General features: G+C 37.0%; 1 protein-coding gene across 1 annotated transcript in view; it reads right to left on the bottom strand.

The window, feature by feature from the left end:
* Nucleotides 1-24,489, bottom strand: part of Grid2 (glutamate ionotropic receptor delta type subunit 2) — a 1,223,762-nt gene that overhangs the window by 67,446 nt on the left and 1,131,827 nt on the right. Inside the window, exon 13 of the mRNA XM_028782458.1 lies at nucleotides 18,645-18,840. Coding sequence (XP_028638291.1) covers nucleotides 18,645-18,840 — 196 coding nt within the window. The remainder of the gene's footprint in view (nucleotides 1-18,644; nucleotides 18,841-24,489) is intronic.

Below are 24,489 nucleotides of genomic sequence, written 5' to 3' on the forward strand. Positions count from 1 at the left end.
TCGTTGGGTCTTTGTTTGCTTTCAAGTTCGTTGAGTCTTTGTTTGCTTTCAAGTTCGTTGAGTCTTTTTCTTTCATTGTTTATATATATATCAACTACACAAGAATTAAATAAAGGAAAATTCAGAAATTTGATCATTTTATAAATGACCATCTTTTAAATGAAGAAATACAACTATTGAGTCCATACAGGGTTACTTGAATGTATATCTTTTCAGGCCAGATCATTTAGTATTGGATAACCAATTGGTGTGAACTTTTACATATGAGCCACCACTCAAACTTTTCTCATAGTCAAATTCCATAATGTTAAAATGACCAAAGCAAATAGCAAAGAAAAGCAGCCTGGAACAAACAATTTGCAAATGAGGAAAAACTAACAAAGGGCAAAGCAAACAATGGTGGCAACAATAAGTTCATCATTCAGAAATAAAAAGGGCCACAAAGTTAGAGTATGGCAGGAGACATGGACAACAAGCTATTAGAAGATTAGTGTAGGTATTTCCCCAAAATGTAACTATACAAATGTAATAAGATATAAATACATATGTGTAGACGGATCTGATAAAATTCCAAAGAATTCCAGAAAGTAAAAATAGAATGTGTAAAATAAAACAGAAAAAGAATTATTAAGTTTGTGAACTAAAGAACATAAATTTACGGATTGACAGTCTACTGGGTATAGCAAAAACAGGCGAATCACACGACTACAGGGTATAAAAGTTCATAAAGGGATTTCAGAGACCAGAAAGGAATTCTAAGTCACCAGAGGCCAGATAAAAAAGAGATGAAATATATTTCATGGTTCTCCAAAGACATCTTAGATATCACATAAAAGTACATTTAAAATATTGAAGAGTGTGGGGGATAAAGACATGTTCAGATACACAAGTCACAAAATTCTACTTCCAACTGGCGGCATCTCATAACTAATTGATTGGATCCTGTGTTCTCCCAAAGTTATGAAGAAACAGGAAAAAAATACAGGAACTGAGTGGCAGGCTGAAGGCATGGAGAGGAATGATGAAGGAAATAAATAGAGCATTGAGCTTATTAAGCCTCCTGAAAGGGAGTTTAGGCCACTGAGAAATCGATTAAATGCCAACTATGTAAGTATTAAACAAAGGGAAAAGAACCATACCCAGGAATGGAAGATAATTTCTTATGGTTTGTTTAATGAATAAACTGTGTATGCAAATGTATGTGGATATAGGATAGGAAGGTGATCTTTGGATGATGAGGCAAGGGAAGAAAAGAAAGTAAAATTTGATCTTTTATGGTTGTAAATAACAATTTATACTTAAAATAGATATGCAGAATGCAATCTGTGGTTCTTTTGCATATTTACCATGAAGTAACTCTAGCTTTATAAAGCTGTAATGGTGACATGGTTTCCTTCTCCCACTGTTACAACCATGTGTCCCTAAGACACATTTATGAAAGCTGAGGTAGCAACATTGTTGTAATCTGTTGATTATAGTCTAGATTTGTATAGTTTTTGCATGGATGTCTTTAGTCTTCTGCTCCTAGCTATTCTCCAGTATACAGTATCACATGTAGTTGTTGCTTGTCATTAGCTTGCTCTGGAGTGTGACAGTCTTTATCTGGTTGTTTTTCATGACTTTGGCAGTTTTGAGAAATAATTATTAGATATTTTGGAATATGTCCGTCAATTTGGGCTTGTCAGATTCTTTTGTTCACTACTAAATAGAGACTCTGGGGGATAAGGAAGATTGGTGTGGGAGAAGAATGCCCTCCTACCACATCAGGATGCATCCACATCTGCATGACCTCACTGGCAGTACACAATAGGGCAGGCTGGGGCTGATATGGGGTTAAAGTCTGCACATATCACCAAGGGCTTCTCTCTAAGGAAGGAGTGCTTCTCTGATGCCAAGTTTTCTTTGTTTGTATGTGTATATCAGAATAGACTCATTTGTTTCAAGTATATTCATGTTTTTTTTAAGCCAGGTATTGTTATTGCAATACATTTCTGTTTGAATGTTTTTACACATAACACCAGATTACTTTGTTATTTTAGTAATTCTTCAGCTTTTGTTATGATATATGTCCTATTTTCTCTGCAGCCATCTGAAAATCAGCCATTTTCCCAAGGATCTTTCATTCCAGGTTCTTGGAAACTGGTATAGTATTTAGAAACATAGATGTGAATAAACAAATGTATTTCAAGACATATGTTCATATTTAGAATAAATAACTTAAAAATGTAGATAATTCTCTAGTTTCTTATGAAATAAAATAATCATTTTTACAGCTGCATTTTGCAGAATTTTAATACAACAAAGCTCTTAAGTTTAAAGATTAATAATTTATGAAAATTTGTTTAATAACAGCATAATGAAGATAGAAATAAGATGAAATAAATGTGTGTTTTAGAATAAATATAGTGAAACATGAAGAGAAGAAAGTGATATATGTTTAGGATTAAAAGATAAGTTGTTATGCATTGTGGTTGCCCGAGTATGGGGTTAAGCTGACTATGCATATTTAACCAATTAATAGTGGGATTTTTTGGAAATGATAAAAAAGTTTTAACGTGAGTCATGGTTATGAATTACATATTTGAAAGGCCTAACAGCCTGTAAAAATTGTTACTATAATAATTAGGATTGTGCATCATGGATATCTGGTTAAAACAATGAAATAAAGTCCAAAAGTCTCCTTGCATATCAATGTTCACAATAGTCTTACTCATGATATCTCCAAACTAGAAATAAATCTCTAGACTGTCAGCAAGAGAATAATAGATAGTACAAGTTGATTATAGAGCAAAATACTAGATTATTGTAAAAGGAAATACACTTTTGAACAGACAAAAAACACAGATGAACTGAAAAAAAAATGCAAGTTCTATAATAGAATGAATTAGAAGGTCCTGGAACATGTAATTCATGAACATTCAAGTCAGATTAGTAGTTGTTCTCTTGAACCCTAAATTGGGTGAGGTGTCTGTCATCGAGAAAAAATGAGTAAGGTTTGGATCTGGGGAAAGATTTTGAACAATATTATAAAAAAATTCTAGAGTGGATTTTTTTTTCTGGTTTTATAGAGGTGTGGGATACACATGAGCATTCACTGTCCAAGTCAGCAATTCATATTTTAGACCCATAAATTCCTAGAATCTCCTGTTTTAGGCATTATACTAGATGGTTGAGACATATCAATGAGGCAAAAAGGCAAAGTTCAAACTCTATAGAATTTACAATCTAGTGAAGGAAATGAGCCAAACAAAATAAGCAAAGTATACCTTAGAAAGTAGTATCTGCTATGAAAAATAATAAAATAATGCCAGAAAAATACAGAGTATTAAATAAAGTATGAAAAGTAAAGGGTTGTAAGATGAAAGTAGACACATAATAGTCCAGGAGGACAAAGGGGACCAACGAGAGGAGTGTTGAAATGGGAGAGAGGAATATTGGAATATGGTCATAATATTATATATACTTGGCATTAAGCAACACAGTACCATGTCCAATGAACAGACACAGTAAAATAAGCCTTAGGAGTTTACAAAAAGGATGCTCATGAAATGATCTAATGTGAAGATTGCATTGAGTCGGGTTTCAAAGGTGGTGATGAATAATCCAGATACCTATAAGGGGGAAACAGACACAAGGCATGAAAAAATCCTGGGAAGTCAGGGGATTGTCATGCACACCCTCAATAAAATGATGTGTCTCATGGCAGTATTAGGTAGAAGAGTAACTTCAGTGGTAATTTCACATTAGAAACAGCAGGGGAAAAGGAGTGTAGCAACAGAAAATCAGATTGAAAAGCCCCCACCAAATCCCAAGAAACAAACATTGGCTGCTAGCCTCAGAGCATGCGGCAGGTCTGAAGACTTGGACCTCTTGTAAAGAACCAATAGGGATAGAAATATAGGATAAGAGGAAGAAAATGTCTAGAATAATTTTAACTCTTCCTCCTGTGGCCCTTGGGAGGAAGTATATGAAAACAGAAAAAATATAAAAGAAAGATTTTAAGATATTGATGTAGCCAGTGTTTTGGCTACTTTGCAGGTTCTTTTTTTATTCCACCCTGTCAATGCCCTAATATTATATAGGAAAGAAAAAAGGATAGAAGGGAAAGGGGATGCAGTTATAACTAGACTTCTGGCTGATTAGAGGCATCTAATTCCTTGGGGCAAGTTTGATCTTTATTGTCAGGATATCTAATATCTTCCTTTGGATCCATTTTTATATGCGACTACTTAAGAAATTGCAACCAACAGCATCCAACCACGAAACACCAACCCAACAACAACCCCCCAACTTTCCATACCCTAGCATTTCGTATACACTTTGAAGAGTACCCAGAATTCCAAATGTCACACACTTGCAAATACTATCTGCAGCTGGCAAAAATCACACCCCTGTTATAGCATGAGGCAAATCATAGTCAGCTGCTGTGAACAATCTGAAGTAGCATCACATCCCACACCTGGGATTAAAATGAAAAGACATTCTTATAATATTTCTGTGGTTTTAAAGAAACCAGAATTCTCACTACACATTGAGGCTTTTAAATTCGAAAAACGAGTTAAACACCAAGTGTGAGAGAAAAGGTGTGGAATGGAAGCTGCTGTTTGGACTCTGGATAAGACTCCTGATTTTCAAACATCATGTTTCTAGATGACATACAAATGTGCTAAGTTCTTAGGAGTCCTTGCTCTAACACTGTGGCTCACAGTGTGTAGAACTACTCTTCCTATAAACAGTGAGACTGACACAATTCAAAACTATATAGGGTTTGCTTAAATATTCACATAATTTTTATATACAAAGCTCTGTTGCAGGGCTGCATAGCTCTATGTTTTTGATGTGTGAGCAGTGTGAAAGAGAACATTCATATTTTGAATTGAAAAGTTGATAAAGGCATCTTATGCATCACAGCTTGGATGCAGTGTTCCATTTGGGTATAATTCACAACTTTCCTGTAGACTAAATCTTTTATATGCAGAATCAAGCACATGAAATATTAAAGGCAGTATATTTCTGGCATGACCATTGCCAAAACAACCCACCCACTTATGCATCACTCAGTAGACTACGTGTTCAAGCTTAAGGCACAAGTTTTAAGTCAGCCAGGACAGTTACTGGTTTTGTGCTCTGGAGACAGGAAGCAATTAGAGACAGCAATTAGTGAGTATTTACTCTTTCTATGACACTTCTCCATTTCCTTTCAAAATAAAATTTACATGCTCACAGCAAAATTTTCAACTTCCAAAAGAATAAAAAAAATAGAAACTGAATATTCATTCACCACTTCCCCCCATACAATTCAGTGATTTTTTTACAACTTTTCCACATTTTCGTTTATACTTTCTCTCTTATGATGAGTTATAAATTCTCTGCTACCATTAACGGCATGTATCTGGCAACTTCTCTGGATAATGACTTGGTTGACTAGTCAGTAAGGAGCTTCAGATCTAACTCCTATTCGCCTGTTTATACAAGTAATCATCTTGCTAACCGCGTGTGTGTCTTTGTGTATGTATGCATATACATTTATATCCATATGTGTAGTATGTGCATATGTGTGTGTGTAACACATATATAACATAATTTACGCTGAGATGTGACTCAGTGGTCTCAGAACATTTGCCTAGAATACATAAGACAAAAGTACCAAGGAATTCTCATGTCAATCTCTCTTAAAGTCACATATCTTAGCTACATAAACACATGAGATAAAGTTTAGGTAGCAATCAATGTGTTTTGCCTAATTTTAAAACTTCATACTTTGAGATTTTAAAGACAGTGGATAAGTTGCATCATTATGAAAGACTGCATAAGTACCCCATGTCTCTAGGAGGTACATCCTAGAAAGGCTCATGCATCGGAGTAGAGGCATTTAAATTTACAAATAATCCTTGACTGATTCTAATTAGAGACAGTTTTAATTGCTTGTGTTGAAACAAACACGAAGAACTAAGTTTAAAACAGAACTCTTAAAATTAAATTCACTGAAGTTACAAAATACTGATTTTTAAAAACAAGTTTCTACAGAGCCAGGGAGAAACTAGTCAGTAAGAAGTATGTGAGTATACATCCCAAACCAAGTAGAACACAATCTGGAATGACGAACGCAGACAGATAGAACAGTAAAACGAGATCAGGTCTGAGGATAGATGTATTTAAATAGTTCATTGGAAATCTAAATATTCCAGAAAGGAATAAGGTGATTAGAGATTCCAGTGATTAGAGATAAAGAACTTGAAAACAATCATCTCATAGTTAGGACAGGTAGTGGAATGAACTGATAGCTGACAGAAGATGAGCATTGCCTGATGGGAAAGAACATGGAGAACTGTATATGAAAGCCAGGAATGGGCATTGGCAAACAGAAGCATGTGAAAGGTAGAGGAAGGCATTGGATCGATACCAGAGGACAGGCTACCAGCACTCTTTGAGCAAAAATAACGAAGGAGCAAATGAAGAGTAACAGGGTGAGTAATGCCAAGTTGTAGAGACCTCTAAATGCCAGGGCAAACAATTTGAGCTACGGCGGGATGTTTAAAAGCCTGTGTGCCAAGATGGATCACTGTTGGTACTATGGTGAGGGAGGATTGATATATAGAAGGAGAAGGGGTACGCTAGTTGTTGCAGAGAGTAATGATGTAAATTGCTAAACTGTGAGAAGAATGGGAAAAGAGGGAATTAGTAGGAGAGAGGCTGCACAGGCAGCATTGTGAGTTAAAGCAATTAATTCACTTTGGTAAGAAAAATGCAGACAATGAAAATTACTCTTCAGTTTCCAGTGTGTAAAGCAGCCAGGGCATTGGTGCTTTTGAACTGATATAAAAAATATGGACAGATAAGCATCAACTTGCAGAGAAAGCTTAGTGTCAGGCATCAGGTTGGCAGAGGCTGGCAGGGCATCAGGTAAAGAAGCAAAGCAAGTGGATAAATGATGTTTTCTTCTGACAAAACAGATGTCAATATCATGGTGCAGTAACATTTGCCATTTGATGCATCCCTCACTTAACCCTGACTGGTTGATGAATTGCAAATAATGAACAAAGACCTGGCAGTGGTTGTGCCTTGCTACTGAAAAAAATTCAAGAATTTGTGTGTTGGTATCATGTAGTATTATTGCATATTTTATTATAGGTACACATAATGTATATTTCATATACCTATATAAGTGTGTATGTATATGAAATTCTTTACATATTGACTACTACAGTGATATAAGCCTTTAGACTCCCTAGATATCAACGAGGCTCTGATATCTACTTGTTTAGTTGCAAGACAGTGGGATCACGTGATAACTCTTGTGAACTAACTGCATCCTGCAACTGTGTTTCAGACATCAGGTGCTTCAGTCATTTGAAGAACTAGTTAGTAGAAGATAACTCATGGACAGTGTTTTCAAAACTATCTGGGTTACTTGTAAATTTAATTCTTGAGCGTCTGTTTCTAATTCAGACTCTTAATCCTAAAATGTGGAGCTTGAGAGTAAGAATTCGGGAAGTCTTTCTGAAAGGTGAGTGTGAAAGGTGATTTACAAGTTTCTGAAGTATGGAGACCCCTCAAATAGTGGTGAGAATGTTAACTGGTTTTGGGAAACTGAGCCAAATGTTCTTTATTTGTGCTGAAAGAACAAATGCCATAGTGAAGACGTGAATGGGCAATTAGATATATGGCCTTGTATAAACCACTTTGCCTTATTTCACATAAACTTTGCATCTTTGCAATCTTTTACTCTAGACTAGAACTATATTCCATTTCAGATCTATAATCGCAGTTAATTTGAAATACGTGGGTCATGGTCAGAGAAAACACAGTCAGAAATACAAGTTCTTGTTAATTGGAGATGTCAGAAAATGTGAGTTTCATTGATATAGCACATCACCAGATAACTAGATGGACAGAGAGATATACAGACAGACAGACAAACAGACAGAAGATAGATTTATAGATAGATGACAGATAGATGTCAGATGAATGATAGATAGATAGATGATAGATAGATAGATAGATAGATAGATAGAGATAGAGAGATAGAGATAGATAGATAAAGAGACAGTGCTCAAGACAGGATAGGCTCACTGTGACTATCAGTATCAGGAGTGTCCATCTCTGGAATTTTAGGTCTGTGTTTCTGGGCTTAAAATGAGCATGAGGGGTAAAGTGTGTGAGAGTAGAAATGTTCAAATCCTTTAAGCTCTGAGGCAGAGATTTCCTGTGCTGTCTTCTCCTTTTCCCCTATTTACTTACTCTGGGTCTCTAGCCTATGTCTATATCCAGGACATGTCTTCTCTCCTCAGGAAATCCTCCCTGTAAATGCCTTCACAGACAAACTCTGAAGAGTGCACATGATTCTCCTAGGCAATCCTCAATCCAATTAAATTGACAAGATTGCCATGATACAATAGCATCAATTTTGATTTTCATTTGTTAAACTGTCCAAACCTCACTCCCCATTCTGATGTGTTCTCTTGATAGACTTAATCGATTACCAGACTTTCTGACTTAGAAGATCATTAGTGGGCAAGGTACTTTGTGGTAGAGATTAAAGCTTATGTTTAGGACTCCTAGCCTTTATATGATAACCCAGTACAGCTTAGTTTTCTATTGAAGTATGTTTGAAAGAATAATTTTTAAGTTTGTTAGACAATATAGCATTCATTCAAGTATACATCAAAATTGAATACAATTTTATATATTTCTACTTTCACAACAGTGAAAGTGTTCAGTCATAATAAAACAGAATTATACAGATGATAGGTAGATCGATATATTATAAACATATATATGAATGTGTGTTAGATATATGATAGATATATGATAGATGTATAATAGCTGATACATTGATAGATGAAAGATAGCTGATAGATAAATAGATAGGAAAACAGACAGACAGGCAGACAGGCAGACAGACAGACAGACAGATGAAATAAGTAATAGAATGCTAGTGCGTAGGTAGGCAGAAAATGGTGAGAATAAAGAGAAATTGTAGTTCTGTGCTCTGTTTGCTTAAATAGTTTGTAATCAAGTGTTTTTGTGCCAAAGATGATACCATTGGAAACATTATGATTCTTCTCAAAAATACTGTTTTAAAAACAGAATGATCATATGATACAGCAATTCCACTTTTAAACATTAATCTCTATGAATTATAAGCAAGGTAATCATATACCTGTGTTAATGGAAGTATTAGTCACAATACCCAAGAGGTAAAGGTGTCCCAAGTGCATGGAAAATGTGATGCATAATGCCTAGCATGAACTTTCCCTGTCACCATCATGGAGTAATGATAGTTTTTACTTTTTTTTTCAGGTAGCTATGGCAATTAATTGAACAAAATAGAACAAAGATGGTTGTGATAATGGCTGTAATATTCCATGGCAGGAGACAGAAGAGGGCCCTAGGGCCTTCAATCGAGAATTCACAATTTCTGCTCTCTTCTGTCCTCCTGTGTAAGGCTTCAAGTGGTTTTGGGAGATGCTAGTGCATACAGGCACAAAAGATTGGCTGAACATAAACTTTATGATGCAGCCTTCATGAAAACATTATCCTTGATGTGCTGGGATGTCTCAGTGTTGCAGCTGTTTGGGGTTCACCTACACTCTTTTAAGTAATCCTCCACATGTGCTCTACATAAGCTCCATAGACTCATTGGGTCTTGCCAATTTGGACTTGGGTAGAATTGTACTGTGGCTTGCTATTTGTACTTTATCTGGGGTGAATAGACATTGGTTCATGTCTTCCCAGGAAAAGCTAACATAACAGCATGAAGGGAATACTATTAACTATTGACAGGAGAACTGTTAGGACACTTTACTAAGTAACATAAGCCAGTCATAAAAGGAGCTATGCAGCCCCATTTATATGGGTTATTTATAATAAAATTCATCAAGATAAAAAGTAAAATGGCAAGTGACAGTGGATTGGGGTCAGGAATAGTGGGACATTGCTAATGAACACAGAGTTTTATTTCAACATGACAGAGCTCAGAAGCTGGATGGTGGTTGTACAATGTTAATCTAGTCACAGTTCTTCAAATGCACACTTAAAATACCTCAAATGCTAAATTTTATGTCACATGTACTTTAGCCAGATTTAAAAATCAAATTAAACCTTTTAATAAAACTGTACGAGATTAACAAGATGGTTCAGTGGGTAAAGCCATTTGCTGTCAACTCTGAAGTACTGAGTTGAATCCCCAAGTTCCACATGACAGAAAGAGAGAACAGTCTTTGGCAAGTTGTCCTCTGATCTCCACCACCACAACATGGCATGCATACACACAGAGACCCACCGTAAACATACAAAAATATAGTTTAAATTTTTATGTTAAATGTTATTGAAAATTTGATATGACATGGTCAAATAAAATTGCAAATCAACACCTTATGATTTCAAAAGTGAAGATCTATCTTAGTTTCTGTTCTATTGAAAATCTCTTTTGCATTTAGAGATCCTGATATCTATTACTATGTATAATAGAAGAAACTAAAAGAAAGAGAAGATTTTATTTCCTACCAAAGATAAATGTGATTTTATTTCTAGCATATTTGTTGCCCAAAATACTCATTCACTCTTTATATTTATATATTTATAATTCTCAGCCAGAGCTGGCATCAGACTTCAGAGGTATAAAGGATTTTTGCAAGGTAGATTGATTTAAAATAAAAAAATAATGGTCACAGATATTTAATGAGTGAAAGGGTTTGTAATCAGAAGCTTTAGTGTCCAAAACAACAACGAATTTTGAACTGTAAGATCAGAAATATAGGCCAGGGATCATGGCCTTTGTGCATAAGCTGGAGGACTGAATTAAACAGTTGAGAAGAAATTGAAGCACAATGAACTTAGATGGAGTGAAAGGGTGGGTGTAGGGAGCCGCGGCGGGTGCTGGCAAAGTCTGCCATCGCTAGGTGGCGCTGTCAGCCATAATTCTTCCTAGTAAACAAGTAAATTGCGCATGTGTCATGGTAAAAGCCCGCCAAAGTTAAAGCCCATCCCACGGCGTTTGGCGCGCTACGAGTAAGCAGCCAATCAGAGGTGAATACACCGCTCTAGGGTTTATAAGCAGTGCCTTCCCAGGTCTTCTTTGTCTTCTTCCACCATTTTGGTTTTTGGGAATAAACGTGTTCATACGGAAGGATTCTGGTGTGTGTGTGTGTGTGTGTGCGTTCTTGCCGGCGAGACAACTACACGCCCGCCGCACAGGTGGGAGAGGAAAAGGAGGAGGAATGACTTGTTTATGAATTTAAAATGACATCTAGAAGTTGGGGCCTACAGAGCACAAATGGTGTCTATTCAGGTTTCTGACTACCAGTGTTAAAAATTCAAAGTGCATGTTAAAGGTCTTCCCTAGTGCCGGAGAAACAAGCACATAGTCAGGACAGCCTGACATCTTCATTAGAAAATGTACATGGAGAAGAATTTCAAATTGTTGAGGCTTTTCATCATATATCATGTTTTGAAATCCTCGCCTCTGTGTTCAGTCTCAGGGATAGAAATGCAAACAGTGAATGGATTAAAGACATATTTACAGAACCATTTATTTTTGTCTTTTCTTTGCAAAGTAAATGCCGTTCTGTGAAAATGCCGGCTGCCAAAAGAAGTGTGTGCTGAGTGCACACTGGGACATGTGGATTTATAGCTGAACGTGACCAAACATCATTTTCTGCCATTGCTCCTGCTTCCCTGGCAGCAGATGTAAAGACACGAAAATGGCCAGGAAGATGAAACCATGGACAGTGAAGGGAAGATTATCAGAGACAAAAGATTTCTGTATTATTCATACTGGAAAAAAGCTGGGCTAAGTGCCATAATGTGGAACCTTGGTTAGCCAGGAAGCTGAATCAAGATTTGAAGTTCAAGGTTTGCCTAGATTACAGAGTAGATTTAAGCCAGAACCTATCATTTAAAAATATTTTTTTTTAATGTAAAAGGAGAGGGCTGGAGACAAAGCTCAGCAGGAGAGGGCTACCCATATGGGACACACTGGGTTCAATTCACAGAAACACAAATGAGATATTAAATATAAAAAATATTTAATAGAAATGAACAAAGAAAGACTTGCCAACTAGAAGATCTGTAAAATATACCTTTAAAATATTCAATGTCAACCAAAAAGCAACCTCCTCGGCTCCATATCCCAGTCTACAACTCTGGCAGACTACTGCTTGACTGGAGGCTAGACCAGTACTAGAAGCCTCAGTCCCCAGAAGCATCCCTTCCCTTGGGCTCCATATCCTGACCCCAAATTCCAGCAGGAGACTCCTGTATAACTAGAGGGCATGCTGATCCACAGAACCTCATGTACCTGGAACACCAAAGGCTATACTAGTATCCAGAACCTCAGAAGTCACACCAGTTCCTAGAGTACCAGAAACTCAGAGTACCCAAGAGGTCACATACATGGCTAAAATCCCAGCAGAGACACACTAATGGACCTGAAGACTTGGTGATTACCAGAATCCTAAGCCACTTGGGACAGAAGACCAGAGAGAAAATAGAAATCAAAGGGAAAAATATATCCCATAAAGATAAACTTAGAAATCTGCACCTAAGTCTATAATACTCTAAGCCTAAATGACCAGAGGCCTGAATAAGAACGTAAGGAATAACACCCAGGGTGATATGACATGACTAGATCCCATCTATTATATGACAGCAGTCTGGATTTTCCAACACAGCTGATGCACAAGAGAATGGCTTTAAATCCAATCTTTTGAGATGATAGTGACTTGGAAAGAGAAAATTACCAAATCCCTTAAAGACATCCAGTAAAACACAAACAAAGAGGTGAAAGAAATGAATAAAACTGCCTAAGACATGGACATAGAAATAGAAGTAATAAAGAAATCACAAACTGAGGGAATCCTGAAAATGGAAAATCTAGGTAAGTGAGCAGAAGTTACAGAAGCAAGCACCACCAACAGAATATAAGAGACAGAGGAGAAACTATTAGGCACAGAAGATATGACAGAAGAAATTGATACAGTGGTCAAAGAAAATGTTAAATTTTGAAAATTCTAAACATAAAAATATCCAGGAAATCTGGGACACTATGAAAGCATCACACCTAAGAAAAACAGGAATCAAAGGAGGAGAAGATTCCCAGCTCAAAGACCCAGAAAATATTTTCAGCAAAATCATAGAAGTTAAATTTCCTAACCCAAAGAAAGAGATGCCTATAAATTTGTAAGAAGTTTACAGAATACCAAATATATTGGACCAAAAAAGAAAGTCCCTCCTGAGACATAATAATGAAAACACTAAATGTACAGAAGAAAGAACACTGAAAGCCATAAGGAAAATGACAAGTAAGTTGTAAATTAAAGGAAGTTCTCAAGGGAGAATTTAAAAGCCAGAGGGTCTAGACAGATGTCTTACAAACTCTAAGAGACCACAGATGCTAGCTCATCCAGCCTTAATTCCACAAGAGGTATGTAGTTTTACTGTAACTTGATATGACATGTTTGGTTGATATCCATGTGAGGCCTGTCCTTTTCTGAAGAGAAAGAGGAGTGAATGGGGGCATAAGGAAGGTAGGAAGGTGGTGGGGAGAGATAGCGAGGAGAGGACAGAGGGCAAATTGTGGGTGAGATGTAAGAAATATAATAAAAGAATGTCCTATTTTGCTAAAACATTCAAAAACAGAAAATTGAGTTGAAATACTATTCATTCTTCATTTTGACCAAATGAAAAACAAAATGGTTGTAATATCACTTAATTATACATTTCTGGCAGGAAATGAGAGAAATAGGTGTACTTGTGATTATTCACAGTAGGGATTGGTACGTCTTTAGAGACCATTTATCACTATAAATAAGCAAATTTGAGTGATCTTCAACTCACAGTAGCACTTTTAGGATCATATCTATAAGATATAGATAAACTTAAAGATACATAAAAATGTATGTTCACTTTTGCAGTTTTCAAGATAAAGTAAATGTTTAACAAGTTCATAGACTGTTTGGAATGATGTATAGGTCAAATATTTCAACCGGAAAGATGTCTATGATATAGAAATTTTTAAAAATGAAGGTATAAGATTCCTTGACATTTATAATGATCAAAATGTGAGTCAGGGACCAGCAAGATGGCTCTGTAGTTAAAAGTGCTAGATGTCAAGTTTGCTGACCTGACTTCATTCCCCAGACTCACATAATGGGAGGAGAAAACCAACTCTAGCACGAGTCTCTGACATTCAGTCAAGAATGGTGGCAGATGACATAATTCTCTACCAACACACAGATAAATAAATATAAGGAAGTATGACTCAAGCTAAAATTCTTGATGCATATACACACTTTTTGCATATAATATCCGATTAAATGGACAAGAAAGTGAAAACACTACATGTTCCATAGTCAAAGTGGAGGTTGGCTTTAGAGGTAAAACGGGATGAGTAAGGTGAACAGATTTTTAAAATTCTCATAGAATTGTGAGTGTAAACTTTCCAACAGAATTTTTTAAAAATGCATGGCACTTTCCAATTTGTGAAAGTTTTACGGTAAGAACTGAGCACCGAGAGTATACTGTACTTACAATCCAGGAAGCTCTGCACACCATGGGCACATGAGAACTATGAAGGTAAGAGTTCCCAGGGAAGTTTTCTTCTTGAATTCAAGAGTGGGTGCTAAGTGAGGAATAACCACAGGCTTGTGGAGCTCATAGTAGGAAATCCTCCCTGATGCAAAAGGGGCGAGTCTGAGTTAGAACTGTGTGTGGCTAATGAGAAAAACTTGAGTAGATGAGGCTTTATGTCCCAGCTTCAATATACAGTTTTCGGTGTGACATAAAGCAATCTTAAAATCACAAATGTTGCCAAGTAGTCTTAAACATATAGCACCTCATTATTCTGATTTAGGACCCCCCACACGAACTTTTCCTTAAACATCAATATAAAAAAATGCATCTGCAGTGTGTTCTCCAGAGTTTGACATACTGAAACTCAAGTTAAAATGCTACTGAATACTTAAGTTCATAACTCTAGATTTCTCCTTCTCTTTTTGAGGATTTAGAGAATCAGGAATGAATTTTATTCAAAAAATCATGAGGTTTATTAATTAAAATAAGATTTTTTCTTTTAAACAAATAGAGATTAGAAAAAAAAACACCAAATGTGAGGGATAGTGCATAAGCAAAATGAGGGCATGGATTCCGTCTCTCTCTTCCTCCCTCTTGTGGAAGGATCTCCTCATTTACTGTGTGATTATTGCCACAGACTGTTCTCCTTGCTACATTGTTAACTCCAGGAAAGCATTGTTCCCATTTCTCTTAACTACAGTGACTGATACATGGAAGATACTCAAAAATGACTGTTAACTTCCTGAAAAACTCAATTACATTTCCCAAATTATATATCTTTAATACTTATGCAAAAATCCCCAGGCAGAGCAAAGAGGCACATTACTTCGAGTTTAATTAGGATGCCTCAGTACAGGTAAATGTCTTGCAAGAATCTGAACTCCCAACTTTCTGTTCATTTACACAGCTGTCTCTAGTACAGCAGAACAAAGATAACTGAGGGGATCATGATATGCCTTCCAGGAGAGGAAACTGCTAGCTCAATTAAGAACAAGCATAGCCCGAGACATTAATGAGATCTATTCAAGGTTATGGATTGTGAGGATTGTTTTTACAGTGATGCAGGCTTCTCTTCGAGACAGTTCCTGCGGGTATGGATTTCTGTCAGAGATACGACAGAAGAACTTTACTCTTTTGTGGACCATTGACCTAGCTTATCTCTGAGGGCTTTTTTTTCTGCCTGCACAAATTAGAAACCATCGACAGAGAACAGCAAACAGCTATGAGAGCTATGTGAAGACAGCTTCTGGACAAAGAATTCACGCTCAAGGTTCGTATCTTTCCAGTCTGGATTTCAGGCACCTATGGTGAGAGCTTCAGCAGGTGAGGAGGTTATTGCTTGGTGTTTGGTTTCACTTTTTAATAAACTTTAATCCTTACAAACTGAACCCAAATACATGTAATTCTTCCTACCTATCCTGTGATTAGTCAATTTCAACTTCCTTTGCTTTTGTGAAAGAAATCTACAAACGCATCTCATCTTCACCAGGTTTGTGTTCATTACCTTTCCAGAAAGGGCAGAGAATACATGAGAAGGCTTGATTTACTCTCTTCACCTGATTAACTTTCCTCATCAGCTGAATCTCAGAAATAGACATTGCTTTCTATTTTTTCCTACTGTTTTTCTTTCTTTTTTTAAAAAAAATCATACCACAATTTTAAATTAAAGGGGGAAGTAGCAAACAATACAGTTCTGTAGCTACAAATCCTTCACATAGCTATTCTTTTATCATTCCCCCAAACTATCTTATAAGATAGGTTTACAGTTCTGCTCATATTATTTTTGAAGCTTTACACATATCATATTATTTCATCACTATTACTTATTTAATTTTAGGTTTTTGAGATAGGATCTTGTTATGTGTCCTAGGTTGGACTAGAACTTACAATTCTCTTGGTTCAGCCTCTGAAATGCAGGGATTACAGAAGAGAGAACATGAATGGCTTTATTTAATGTTGAGAAAACCTGAATGAGGTAGGAATTCTTATCATCGTGGCAAAACTCTCAATGCCCAGAAAGATTCTAAAATGTGCTTATATTTTTAGAATTCATTTAAAAAATCAAGCTAGATTTAAATCCAGATAGCAGGACTTATTAGCTCATGCTTCTTTCTTCCACCTGGATTATTTTTGTCAGTGAGTAAAGTGAGATATTCAGGAAAAAAGATCTGTAGCTTGCCTCTTCAACCTTCACAATAACACCTTATTAAAAATCTCATGATACATATTGCTATCTAAATCATGATTTATATCTCTCATGTCGTCCTCACCAGACTTCAGTTACTAAGCCAGGTGACCTTTTCTTTGATGTTAAACTAATCTTTACTTTCTACCTAGGGCCTTGGTACAGATCTAGTACTTAGCAAATATTTGAAAATGGATATATTAATGCGTGAGTGAATACATGCTTGTTTTAAAGTACTTTATTGATATTTTATATCTGATGAAAGAAAGTGAACTATTTTCAGGTAGTTTTCTTTCCTAAACAAAATAAAATTAAAACAGAAGAATTTATGTTTATACTCATATTCAAAAACAGAATTTCTGTTTTTATACAGTGTGAAGTAATACTAGAGGGCTAATGAGGACTCTTCTACACAGAGCATACTCTTTCATGAAAGAACTCCTCCCGAACTGAAAGTTCCATTTGGATGGTAGACGGTAGATGAAGGAAAATTATTTTTTCAAACCATTTAGTAGACTTATTCAACTGCTCAAATTACCTTCTACTCTATGAGTACCTACATAATGAACCCCAAACATACACCCTTTTCTCCTTTCCCCCAATAATCATGCCTAATCACATACTGGTCCACGCTCTACTCTAACCCCCTTATTTTGATGATGTCATGTTAATCTTCCAGGATCCGATGATCCTTTTGAGGAAGACAAAAATGTCCTATTTCCCATCAACATTTAGCCTTTAGAAATTGGACTTGGATAGTGAGGGCAAAGTCATCAGAGTTTGCTTGAGACAGAGCAAAGTCATGCACTTTCTTCCTCAGCGGCCTCTGCTAACATGCTAAGAGTGTTTGCTTTATCATAAATACTGTTAATATTTATGGATGAGATTACATGATCAGCATCGGTTCTCAAGACAAGGATGCCAACAGGACAACGGCAATGATTATTTAGATTGATTCCAGAGACTGAGAGCCGTATTAAAACCAGCAACAGAGAAACCAGAATAGCAAACCCTTCCTCCAGCAGAGCTTTTGCCTTCTGAGCAGGAATCTCAGACATGGGTTCAGAAATCTTCTGATATAGAAACTCATAGAGAAAGTGAATATTACTGCTGCTGTGGTTGATATTCAGTCATTTGTTTGTTACTTTGTTCATTTCATGGTTACTTACTGAATACCAACCACAGTTAGCTACTGGTCGTAATTTTAAGCAAAAAACTACCCAGTTCTATCACAGGGACTGCTGAGAATGTGAATTGCTTATGTATATTTGTAAATAAACTATGTCTAGAATGAAGAATAGCTTTTAATTTTTCCTCTTACAAATGTGCAAACATCTTTCTAAGCCCTATGAACACATTTATTTCTAAATGATGGTCATAGAAAAATAATCAGATAAAAATTTCCACTTTGAAAAACAGAGACAATCATTCACAGAAACCTTATTTGTTGACAAGATTAAATTTTTTCCTAATAGGTTTAGATAATCACAAGTCAGATAAAGTTTAGTATTAAAAACAAATGCTACATAGAAAACACCCTGAGTTATTTAAGTGAATTGCATAACGTGAATGATATTTTGAATGGGGTTTGGGAAAACTTATTTAGTTTTCATGTTTACAAGTTCTTAATCCTTTTTTGAACAAAATAACAGCACCAGATTTTAGTTTTGGATTTCCAAGGGAAAGTTATTGGTGAGACAACACAGGGGACCTGAAGTTTCCTTTATGAGATTGCTGAGTTGCTCAGAGACCTTTCTTAAAAGAATAACAACATAATTTAACTAAAAATTTGAATGAGTTACAATAAAAAAGGAAGAAATAAATCTCAACTTAGCCATGACCATATTGAAGACAAGCTGATGAAGACTATAGATGAGCACAGTACCTTTTGAATGCCTGCTTGGGATTCCAGAACATTGTTTTCTGACCCATTGCTTCGGTTGATCATCCTCCACATCTGGGAATACATGCTGTCCCTCTCAAAAGGATTCAGCCCCTTCATGCGCACATGCTGATATACTGCAGAGTCCAAGACTGTGCCATAAGGGATATCTGTTTGCTTGGACAGATCCTGAAGAGACCTTGTTTATGGGAGAAAAGAGAGACACAAAAGAGTATTATTGTCAAATAGAAATAAAACTGAAGGAACAAAAGGGTCATTTATCCAAAGGCACATACCATCGAATTTTTCTTAACATACAGTTTCTTAATATTGAAATGTAATGGTTAAGAAGGACTGCCTTTAAGTTACACATGGCAAATTACCAATAGACAGCATCATTAGCAAAGTGAAGGTGAAGTTTTAGTACTAAAAAATTTAGTGTTTTTCTTTGTGTCTGGCAGCATCATGGTGGGGGTGGGGGGTGGGAATTGAGCTATCTCATCAAAGTAGTAGCAAATTAGCAGTGACAAATTCAGTTGTTCATCCATCTTCCTCTGTGACAAGGGTTTAATGCTTTTATAGCATTATTGTGTTTTATACAAACAGCATGGTTTCAAGTCAACTAAATACATAAAACCTATTTATTATAGTCCTTACTGGGTACCCAACACCAAAAATCCGAAAGAGGGACTCCCAGGAGCTTTAACTCAGGCAGCATCCCAGGTAAAAATGAATCACCCGTGAGGTTAGAAGTTCTAATCCAGATGTTGGCCTCCGAACTTATACTACTCAGACCTTTGAAGGGCCACTGACAAGAACATCAAACAGCTAGAGATTGACATCACTAATCTGAAGAAATCCCTCGTTCACCGTCTGAAGAGACCTCCTAAAATCGCAAAGATCCTTATTGGACTTGATTTACTCTAGTACAATAGAAAAGCTCTTGACTGTGTACAACCCTCAAAGAAGAAGGTTGCCTTTACATAGACAATACAAGGAGGGTTAAAGAGAGCATGAAATAGGTAGTGAAGCCTAAGAAAAATCAGAGAGAGAAAGAGACAAATGAATGCTGGTACAAGAATTGATTTGCAGCCTCTCCAAGGTTTTCAACCCTATTTCCTTCCATCTTGGGACCATTATTTGGGTTCTTTTTGCTTTTTTCTGCTGGTCCCTGGCTCTCAAATAGGCAGACTAACTCTGTGATACAACAGATAAATAATTTGGTAGCAAAACCTACTCAGATACATTATCATTAGTTAGCTATGGAGAACCACGAGACTCAAGATGAGGTTGTTACTTTATACAGGGTGTTTCCAAAACCCATCCACCCAACCTAAAAGGGGGGACTTCTGCCCCTAGACCAAGCAGAGAGGGGCCACCCAGAACCCCCTCTGTCAGGTGATCTGAATTCTTGCTTAGGCTGCAAGGCTAAGCACTGCAAGGGAATATCAATAAAAGATAAAAATATCTCTCTGGGTTCCCTGAGGGACAAGCCTGATTGCATAAGGGTTGATGTCAAAAGTATCCCCTCTCCAGGAAAAAGACATTGGGACAGGTATGGCCCTCATGCCTCACTGGACAACGACAGGGGGACGGGAGCCATTACAAGGTCCCCTTCAAATACTGGAGATCAGGCCTTTATCCCCGCCTTCGCAAGTTTAGAATTGCCACAGCCCTTCTATACTTAGAGAAGGGAGGAGATGTCAGGGGCAGCCCTGCTTACCCACTGTAGGCCTAAAATCAGCCATAGGCCTAAAATCAGCAATAGGCCTGTCATACATGTATACTAACACCAAGTCTTGTGTCTCAGTGGAAAAACATTGAAACTGATGGCTATAAGCTAATGTCAACAGGCAGCTTTTGTGGAAATTTATAAGCCTGAGTAGTCATAGACCTTGTAAATAGGTAGCCTTGGCAGACAATACCAACTTAGATAAGGACAAGCGAGTCATAGGCAGAGTCATAGTGACATGTCCCCTGAACCTTCACCCAGCCGATACCTGGTTCTGAAGATATCTGTATTCCCCCTGAACACCCACACTCCAATGTCATTCCCTTCCCCACATCCTGCCTTTCTGTGTTTATAACCCTGTGTGAATTATGATTTGAGAAAAAATTTAAAAAGAAAGTAAAAAAAAAAGAAATGCTAATTGTAGAACAAAAAAAATAGTCCTTACTGTGTGCATACTATATGGTGATAAGCAAGTGACATACATTATCCACACTAGAACGCCTTACATCTAGAACTACTTTACCAAGTTCCAGATGAGATGGGTTCAGAGAATAAATGCACCATGTGACACAGTCAGTGAGGAACAGATAGAGGATTCAGATACAGAGCAGGAATCCATGAAGGTCAGTGTTTCCACTTCCAGATGCTGATGTTTCTGTTTTCCTGGTTCTATTTTACCTATGGTATGTGCATGTGCGTGTGTGTGTGTGTGTGTGTGTGTGTGTGTGTGTGTGTGCCTGTTTGTGTGAGTGTGTTCAAGAAAGGAGAGGGAGAGAAAGAAGAAAACCAGGAGAGGAAGAAGATAAAGAGGGTGGATAGAGGAAGCGAATAGAGACACAAAGACAGAGAAAAGACTGCTTTTGTTAAATTCAGACAGGACCCATTTCATAATGAGTGAATTTTTAGTTTTTATAATACTCTAAAATTTCAAAATATTCTTTGATCCAGAAATAGAATTACTTTTTCTAAGGTTGCATGCTTGGTTTTTGTAAATTTGGGGGTGCTGTTTGTTTGTTTGTAAAAGAAAATTCTATTTGGGATTTCCAGGCCAGATAGTAGAATAGAAGCTAAGCAAATTCAGTGGCTGATTAGACTTTGGGAACTAAATGGGATAGGAATATTTCATGGCTCCATCTGCTACTTTTCCAAGTCCTGGGGTTGACTTATTTAACGCTCAAACTGTCTTTACCCTTATCCCTTCCCTTTATCTTCCTAACATAGTAAACCAGCCAGCTCTCTCACCCGTGAGCCAGCTCTCTCTTCACACACACCTTAGCTCTCCAGCAGGCGCTGGCCTCTCACATTCCATTTTAGGGTGAGACAGTCCCAGGTGCACCACAATGTAGAGTTTGCTTTAATTGGACAATCATGAGTTTGGTCATTTCTCCTTACAGTTCTCACGTTTAATAGAATGAATCCCTCTACCATTGGATCTAACAATGTTCTGTACATTGAGAAGATTGCAAGAAAACAGCTTCCACCATCATAGTGACATGTCTCCCCAGGCAAATGGGAATAATTGATTCCTTTTGTAGCAGAATATCTACAAAGGTGACTGTAAAGGATTTCATCGAAGGAATTCCCAGTAACTGTTGACATAGACATTATCAGTGACATAATGGGAATGATGAAGCTGTGTTTTTGCAGCTTAACATAAACTCTTGAATAGAACTTTGGGTATCACACAGCTACCAACACTGTAAGAACACAGCAACTTGGACAAAGTGGACAGTTTGTGGGGTGTTTATCTACAGCCCACAGAACAAAGTCAGGATAACTCCAATCACAAGTGGACGTGGAAACTCACATTAGAATAATTTGACTCGATCAAATGAATAGAAGCATAGTGACCAGCAGTGGATCAGTCAAAGAGAGGAATTAAACATTTAGGCCACTAGACTCCCATTTGTTTAAATTTCCACCCAGCTGTTCTTCTCCAGTACATGTCAAAATCAACAAAATTACAGGAGAAAATCTTTAGTTTTCAAAAATAACTCTGAGTACTTTTGATCACGATTTACCCATCAAAAGGTAAAACAGTTTGTATTAGATGACAGAACCCTTCTTTCTTTTTACTCCAAGAAATGCACCTTATGGTGAAAAGAAGAAAGAGTACTCAAAGCTAAGGGAACCAGGAAACAATCAATTGTTGTTCTGTTAACATCTGACAAAATAAATTTCAAACTAATTCTTATTGGGAGAGATAAAAAGCGTTGCTTCATATTCATTGAAAGGGTCTGACCCATCAGAAAAATTATACTTCTGAATATATATGTACTAAATCGAGGCCCATCCAGCTTCTTAAAGCAAACACCACAAGATTAAAAATCATAGATTAACCCAAACAAATTAATAGCACATGCCTTCCATATTTCACTCTCAGCGTTTGATAGATCAATTGTACAAAAGATGAATGAAGAAACACTGAAATTAAATAACATCATAGATTAAATGGACAAAGACATCTACAGACCACTTCACCAAAATATCAAAGAATGCACATTCTCTTCATTACCACATGGGACCATCTTTAAAGTAGATCTCATACTAGCAAATGTCAATAAACAGGAAAACAGAAACCTCTCATTTGTATTCTGATCACAACAGGATGATAAAACTGGACATGTTGCAGGATATTTGATCATACTCTGAACCCCTAGATTGTGCTATTTACTGGAAAAATCTGTATTTATCTGTAGTGTGGCTATGCCTTAACACACACCTTTAATGCAAGAGCTTTCTGCTTGAATATTGTAAACAGGGTTAAATGAAGTCAACTATACATCAAGAGGTAGAGCAAACAATCAGTTGACATAAAAAAATAGCATTATTAAGAAAAAAAAACATAGTGAGTAAGAGGAGGATGGATATAGAGACACACAGGAAGTGTTAGATGGAGAAAATTAGGAAATATTGGGGCTAAAATAAAGGACATTTAAAAAATAAAAAATGAATCAGTGAAACAAAATTGGTTCCTTTTTCTTTTCTTTTATTGGTTAATTTATTTATTTACATTTCAAATGTTATCCCCTTCTCAGTTAAACCCCCATCTCCTACCCCATACCCCTGCTTCTGTGAGGATGCTCTCCCACCCACCTACCTCCTCCTGCCTCAGCACTCTAGCACTCCCCTACACTGGGTCACTGAGCCTTCACAGGACCAAAGGGATCGTCTCCCATTGAAGCCAGATAAGGTAATCCTCTACATATATAGCTAGAGCCATGAGTTCCTCCATGTGTATTCTTTGGTTGGTGGTTGAGTCCCTGGGAGATTTGGGGGGTCTGGTCGGTTGATATTGCTTTTCTTCCTGTGGGGTTGCTAACCCTTTCAGCTCCTTCAGTCCTTCCCATAAGTTCCCTCATTGGGGGAGGTGACTGGGAAGAAGTACAGAGGGTCAGGTGTGTAGCAGTAGAAGAGGAACTGGGGTAGCCATAGAAAGTTTCAGATGTCAGGGACCCAAGAGGTAACCAGGACCCAAACGGAGATGACATTAGCCAAAATGCTCAACAAAGGGGAAAGAGAACCTATAGAGACTATGTTCAGTGGATAGGTATGGCCCCCGGTTGAGAGATGGGGCCACTCACTCACCTCAAAAATATTAATCCTGAATTGCTCCTGTCAAAAAATAATGCAGGGACAAAGAGTGGAGCAGAGGCTGAAGGAATGGCTATCCAGAGATTGCCTCACCTAAGGGTCCATCCTATCCGAAAACCCAGACATTATTGCTGATGCCAAGAAGTACTTGTTGACAGGAACTTGGTATCCCTCTTCCCTGAGAGGCTGTGCTAGAGCCTCATCAATACAGATACAGATGCATGCAACCAGCCAGTGGACTAAGTGGAGATTTGGTTCTTTTCAATGTAGAAAAGAATGACAAACTATTAGCCAGTTTAACTAAAAGAAAGAGAAGACCCAAATTAATAAAATTAGAGATGAAAAGGGCAACATAACAACTAAAGATATTTTGAGAACCATGAGAAGGCATTTCAAAAGGTTATATTCCACTAAATTGAAAAAATCTAAATGTAGTAAATGGATTTCTTGATGTATAAAACCTAATGAAATCAATCCAATGTTAAGTAAGTAAATTAGTTCTATAACAATTAGTGAGATATA

The sequence above is a fragment of the Grammomys surdaster genome, unplaced genomic scaffold (genome assembly GCF_004785775.1).
Source record: "Grammomys surdaster isolate TR1022 unplaced genomic scaffold, NIH_TR_1.0 752, whole genome shotgun sequence".
NCBI classification, from domain to species: Eukaryota; Metazoa; Chordata; class Mammalia; order Rodentia; family Muridae; genus Grammomys; species Grammomys surdaster.